Source organism: Saccostrea cucullata, unplaced genomic scaffold, assembly GCF_032062105.1.
Source record: "Saccostrea cucullata isolate Sc308-1 unplaced genomic scaffold, CSIRO_AGI_Scuc_v1 ctg13982, whole genome shotgun sequence".
Lineage (NCBI taxonomy): Eukaryota > Metazoa > Mollusca > Bivalvia > Ostreida > Ostreidae > Saccostrea > Saccostrea cuccullata.
The window spans coordinates 1-6,341 of NW_026918992.1; the positions used below are offsets into that span (position 1 = coordinate 1).

The following is a 6,341-nucleotide window of genomic DNA, read 5'->3' on the forward strand; positions in this document are numbered from 1 at the left end:
TGTTTTACAAAAATTCATTACTACATATTTAAGCACTTATATGATGGGTACTAACTACTTGCCTCACAAGATCTATATTGCAGCTACCTACGACTACCACGTCCATCGTGTATTACTAGTGAAAGTGAAAGTAATAAAATTAGGGAGTATCTCTAAATTCATTAATAATCTTCAGTTCGTAATGATTTATTCCTATAAATTCTATACTTAAAGGTTGAAACAGTTAACCAGTTTAAAAATCATGTAATTGACATAGTAAATTAGTAATAAATAAATATTTTAGCCAGAGGCATAAATATCAATTATATCGTATTTTGAGACTTTCCCTAAATAAAAGTAATAGCGGAAGTAGCTCTCACAGATTTGCAGAAACTATCGATCGGTGCAGCAAAGAGGCAGTCAGTCCTCAAACACAATGTCTTTTGATAAATTTAAACCAAAGTATAAAATACATTCAGAAACGGAGAATTATTTCAAATTAAGAGCCGAGGCCGGAGCAAAACCTTATGATCAACTCACGGTAGAGGAAGCGAGGGAGGGTAATATTGCGAACGCTAAAAGGTTTGCTGGCACGACGGAATTTGAAGGCACCGTGAAAGAATTCACAGTTCCATCAAAACAGTGCAGCGATGGTAAGTTCTCAGCCATTTACTGTTTGTTTTAAAAGTGGAATGTGAGTAAATAAATGCATTACTTATAAAATTTTATTTTTAACAATCATGCATGTTTTGTTTTCTTTTTGATAAAAATTCATTTTGCCTGTTTTCTTTATGATTGATGTTTTTATTTATAAGTAGGCGTGTCCATTTATTAGGTATTGGTAGTATGGTTAACTTACATCCTATAGTTTAAGTCTATAGTATAATGTTTGTCTCCTTCTTGCAGATGTTTTCTTTATTTTAGATGGGTGAATGTTCTGCAATTGATACATCATTTACTTTAATACATGTGTATATGCCTGATAAAAGGGTTTTTCATCTTTTGATATTCAGTAATGAGCATCCTTTCTTCATTTTAGTTGAATAATTATAAAGCTATCCATTTTGATTTCTTGATATAAAACATGTCTTATGGTTATGAATAATTGGTATTCTTTGATTTTTGTCTTCTGTTTTCCTTAATGATAATACGGAAACCCCAATAGAATTTTTTTTTAGGTGGAAATTATAACAAGCATATGTTTAAAGCTTTTGAATTACCTTTTTGAAAATTTTTTTAATTACAAAGTAAACATCTTTAAATTTAGTTTTAACTGTATTTTCAGGAATCCCAATCACAGTGTACAGATCTAAGCAATGTGACTTGTGTGTGGCTCCCTCTGTGTTTGTGTACTTCCATGGAGGGGGAAATGTGGTGGGATGTAGACAAACTGTGGACACAATCTGCAGAATCTTCTCCAGGTAGGAATGCTAGTAAATCTTTGGTTAGTATAATTTTTTTTCACTTTCTCAATAGAGGATTTGAAACTCCTTTAAAAAAGTCTCTTTCCTTCTATTGCCACCATTTGATGAATGTTGAGCCAATGGAACCTCCTCTCACCTTTGAACAATCAAATAAGGATTCTCAAATGAAAAAAAAGTAGTTGATCTATAAAGTCGCAATTTACTGAATAAGTAACAAGCATTGAACCCTATGATGATTGTTTTCTACATTTGGGAATCTTCAACAACTTAAAGTAGCATTTTAAAAATGAATGACAATTTAGGATATGTCACCACAGTTGAACTTCATTATCTTGCACACTGATATCTCGGATACCTGGATATGTTGAAGTGAACTTGAAGTCACAAACACTTCTTCTTTAAGTCTTTTTACATTCATAACTTGAATATATGTACTCAGGTATATCAATGTTTTTCTCTGTCCCAACAACGTTTTAATTACTGTATTTTGCAATTTTGAGTGAGATCTAGATAGTAAAACAACAGAAAATATCATTCATACAGTGATTTAAAGCTTCAGTTAGTAGTCAACCTTATATAGTGTTCAATTTTTTTAAACAAGAATTTCATGAATAGTTCCATTTCCATACATGCATTTGATACGAAATTTTCAAGAATAGTTTTGACCTATAAGTATCACTGATATTTCAGTTCGTAGAAGCTTTTAATTGTTGACCGAAAGAATTAAGATGTTCTTTGCATTGATAAAAATAATTTAAAATGAAATTTACCCAACTCAAAATGCATAAACATGAAATATTCAGCATTTGTCACATTGTTTGGCAGGTCAATGAGAATGAAAATTTACATGTACATAATGATCATATAAAACAACCAAATGAAAGGTCAAACCAACAATGAAATTGCCAATTCCGATTTGTAGTTGTTGATAGTTTTTCTGTGCTATCTGTAAACCCATGCCTTAGAATGTCTTTTAAATTAGTATTTCCATTGAGCTTAATCATATTAATCCTACAGATTCAAAGCATTCAAGGTGCCCAAGCCAAAAAATTAAAATAACAATGATTATAATTTTGCATTTTAAAAAATTAATTTTGAGAAAGAGAATATTAAAATTGCATGCTTAGCCTTAAGAATCTTGTATTGTGTTCATAATTTAAATGCATAAACATGGTGTGTGAAACTTCCACAAATCATCAACCCATTTTGTGTTCCTAATCTTAATAAAATGCATCAATTTATTACATTTCTTTATCTATCATTTTTTTTACTATCATAAAACATTGAAAGGTATTCACATTTTATTTTGTTTATGTGTGTAGCATCAATGTTTATCCTGTTTAAATCTTTGCATTGATGATGATTGAAAGATAAGAAAACTCAGTGTTTCCCGAAATAGAGATATCTCCTGAGTAACCCATACTGCTTTTATGTTACTCAGCTCTTGTCTGAGGAATTTGTTCATTATAGTTCCGCGACTGTCAAACATCCATATAACAAATATCTGTAATGTTTGATTGTTTCTGACATGACGTTAAGGTTTTTATTTGTAAACATCCATATCCATTGCAGAGTTTGATATACGGCAGAGTTATTGACATGGTTTACATTTTTCACAATAAAAAACCCAACAACATTGGTTATCATCTCGTGAATCAGCCAGCAACCATTGGGTTCACTGACATTTGTTTACAGCATGTGTGTGTTCAATGCTACAAATGAGAAGTTTTTTGGGGGGTGGGGGGGGGGGGTCAACTTTAATCTCAGCACCTTAGGCTGTTATCAGGACAGGGTTTAGTCACCTAGAGCGAAAGATATTCAAATAATTATTTAATAGATTAAAGTACATAATTTTTATTTCGCCCCTGATTTTTTTATTCAGTGACCATCTCAAGTTATAATTATAGTCTGTCTGTAACTTGTGGGTTAAATTTATCATCTTGGCAAATTTCACTTCAGGATTTTATTCCAAGTTGTGTTAAGGTTTTGCATAATAATTTGGAGGGGGGAGAGAAAAATGAATTTAGTCAAGATTTATTTATATTATATTCACTATTATAAAGGAGGCTGATATTAATTAAATGAATAAAAGACAGTGTGTATACCTCTAGTATACCAGAGGTAGGATCAAGTGTCATGGAGGATTGAACATCCCCTGCCATATGCTCTTTGTCATGGATGTGGTTAATAAAATATTAATTAATTTGCCAATTATTATTAGGTTATTTGAGTCACTCAGATGACCTTTTGCTATCTTCTTTTTTGTCCATTGTTGCTTGAGCATTGTGAAACACTGTATGCATGTTCGTATGACTTCTTTTTTTAAGTCAGTCAAAAGAAGTATAGTAAACTTTGTAGATTAAACATAACAGGATGTATGCTTTAAGGATCATTCAATAACAAACAGTGATTAAAGACCTAAATACAATGTTTTATTGTTTGCCAGCCTGCTTTATTAGACAGGGAATTTATGTTCAACTTGCTTTTATAAGTTATTTCACCTTTCTATGAACATCATAGAATTCATAGCAGTGTAGAAATCAGGCTAGGCCATACATTTTGAAGTATTTTCATGTAATATATATTGGAATGCCCTTTTATTTTATTGATGGTCAGTTTATCTCTCTTTTATTATTTTGTAGAGATGCCCCTTGTGTGGTGGTCAATGTAGAATATCGTCTTGCTCCGGAACATAAATGGCCAGCCAACCACGAAGATGCCATTTGTGTTGTCCGCTGGGTGAAAATGAACAAAGGTCTTTTAGGTAATCTAAAAATTTTCAAACTAAATTAAAAGAAATTGAGTTTATATTTTTTAACTGATTCAAAAAATTAACCAGAGCTGTCACTATACAGGATAAAGATTTCTGACTAAAATGCAATACATTAATTGTACAGGAAGCCAGCCCTTCTGCGGTAGATGATAGCTGTCTTGAAACTTATAATTACATACAATGTTTTACTCAATACATGTTGAAGCTAAAATGAGGAAGGGTATACACTGTACATATTTATTAGGATGATGCACCTGTGTGAAATGTGAAATCAGTATAAATGACTCACATATTTGTCTACTCTTTAGATAGATCCATTTTTCTATTCACAGGCAGGTTTAAAATATTTTGTCATTACACTGTATACCTGAAGGGACGTCCTACATATAATTTAAATCGTCTATGGATGTGCATTAATTATTTACAGTTTATATATATATCAGATAAATTTTGAAGGGACTCTGGTATTTTAATGAACTTGTACATGATAAATGTAAAATGATACTGTTGTGCATACACTTTTATCTTATAGTCATGTACTTCCATGATTTTTTGCATCTCAAATCCCAGTATACAAAAAACAGTCTTTCAGACTAAGTTCTTTCTGAAAGTAGTTCATTTTCCCAATCTTTCTTCTTGATGGGATCCTTGCCAAAAGTAAGCTGGTATATTGACATGGCAGCAAAGTCAAATTCTATGAGGATTTAGCATTACAAAAAGTGCAGCCACTTGGGAACAATATAAATGCCAACTCAGATAGTTCTTCAAAGAATGGAAATAAATACTTGGTTGCAATGACCAAAATCAGAGAAAGTCTCAGTCTGTAGACTTCTAAAATTCTGTCATACTAAATGTACTTAGTTGTAAAAAAAAAAAAACACACACACACACACCCTCACACACACACACACAAAATGGTTTTTCAATTTTCCCAGGCCTATGATTAAATGGCTTACTTGTCACAATTGGCATGCTTTAGTAATGTTTATTTCTTAACAATGAGCAGAATGTTTGAATTGTATAGTGATGTGAAGAAAAAATAGACCCTATTTTCTTAGAGTCATGACTCTAAAATCTATCTGTAGGAAGATTAATGCCAACAAATTCTAATTTATTTTACCTATTAGTAGTGGCTTTATTTAAAACTTTAATTTATTGTACATAATAATTTAGGATTATTGTATCAAGTTCTGAAATGGGATTATATGCACTGCTTCATTATAAGCAACCGTTCACAATAACTAGTCAGGGTGTGCACAAGTTTGACTATACATGTACTAACAAAGTGCTTTAACAGGTGCCAGTAGTGAAAGCAATATTGGAGTAGGAGGGAACAGTGCTGGTGGTCAGACAGCAGCCATGGTGTGCCACTATGTAGAAGGCATAGAATACCAGGTATTCTCTGATTGGTCAATATTATTTTATAAATAGGTGCAGTAAATGAGAGCACGGTGGGGGTGGGAGGAGACAGTGCCGGGGGACGGATGGCAGCCATGGTTTGTCACGAATTACATGAAATAGATTACCAGGTAATAACAGGGTGGATCTAATTTTCTGTTTTAGGTGCGGTGAACCGCAGCACGGTAGGGGTAGGTGGGGATGGAGAGGGCAGCCGCATGGCGGCTCTTGTTTGTCATGAGGTCCCAGATTTGGGGTACCAGGTAACATGCATCTTTCATGCAAGTGCTGCATGACTGCATGTTGTGTCTGCTCTTCAGTTTCAAATTTTTATTTTGATTTGCCTTTATTTGATTTATCAAAAACAATCGAATTCGTCTCCTCAATGAAATTAGGGGCTAGGGTAATACCTTCAACCTCGACCTAGACTTTTTTGGATGAGTATCCAAGTTAAAGTTTTGGACAAGTTTCATTTCAGTAAAACATTAAGCCCTATCTCTATCAATCTTGCATTCCTTCAATCCAAATAAGAGCTACCAAGCTTACTTTGGATTCTGGTTATAAAAATCTCTTCCTCCTCTTTGAAGTTCGCTTATATTTGACATTTGCACGAAGTGCGGTGGACCAAATTATCTTGCAAACCAAAATTGCAGCGCAGCATAAATAAACGACATTTTATATGATCTCAATTTTGAAGCCAGAAGGGGCTGAAGGGCTTTTAAGAACAATTATAACGAATGTTTTTTGTTTTTTTTTTTGTGGAAACG

General features: G+C 32.9%; 1 protein-coding gene across 2 annotated transcripts; it reads left to right on the plus strand.

Annotated features, from left to right (window-relative positions):
- Positions 1-329: 329 nt before the first annotated feature.
- On the plus strand, positions 330-6,022 carry LOC134276779 (ethyl acetate hydrolase-like). Of its 2 annotated transcripts, none has more exons than XM_062759072.1 (4): positions 330-632; positions 1,265-1,400; positions 4,046-4,167; positions 5,608-5,731. In XM_062759072.1, exons 1-4 carry the CDS (start codon positions 416-418, stop codon positions 5,724-5,726), a joined length of 594 nt encoding a protein of 197 aa, XP_062615056.1. In that variant the 5' UTR covers positions 330-415; the 3' UTR covers positions 5,727-5,731. The 2 variants fall into 2 exon arrangements, with proteins under 2 accessions (XP_062615056.1, XP_062615051.1); XM_062759067.1 differs by lacking the exon at positions 5,608-5,731 and adding an exon at positions 5,740-6,022 and having other exon boundaries at positions 331-632.
- Positions 6,023-6,341: the final 319 nt, after the last annotated feature.

Bases quoted from the DNA above. Each gene is read 5' to 3' on its own strand.
- LOC134276779 (XM_062759067.1), top strand. From the start codon at position 416: ATGTCTTTTGATAAATTTAAACCAAAGTATAAAATACATTCAGAAACG. The intron at 1,401-4,045 runs GTAGGAATGCTA...ATTATTTTGTAG, and splicing joins ATCTGCAGAATCTTCTCCAG to AGATGCCCCTTGTGTGGTGG. The intron at 4,168-5,739 runs GTAATCTAAAAA...TTTCTGTTTTAG, and splicing joins AATGAACAAAGGTCTTTTAG to GTGCGGTGAACCGCAGCACG.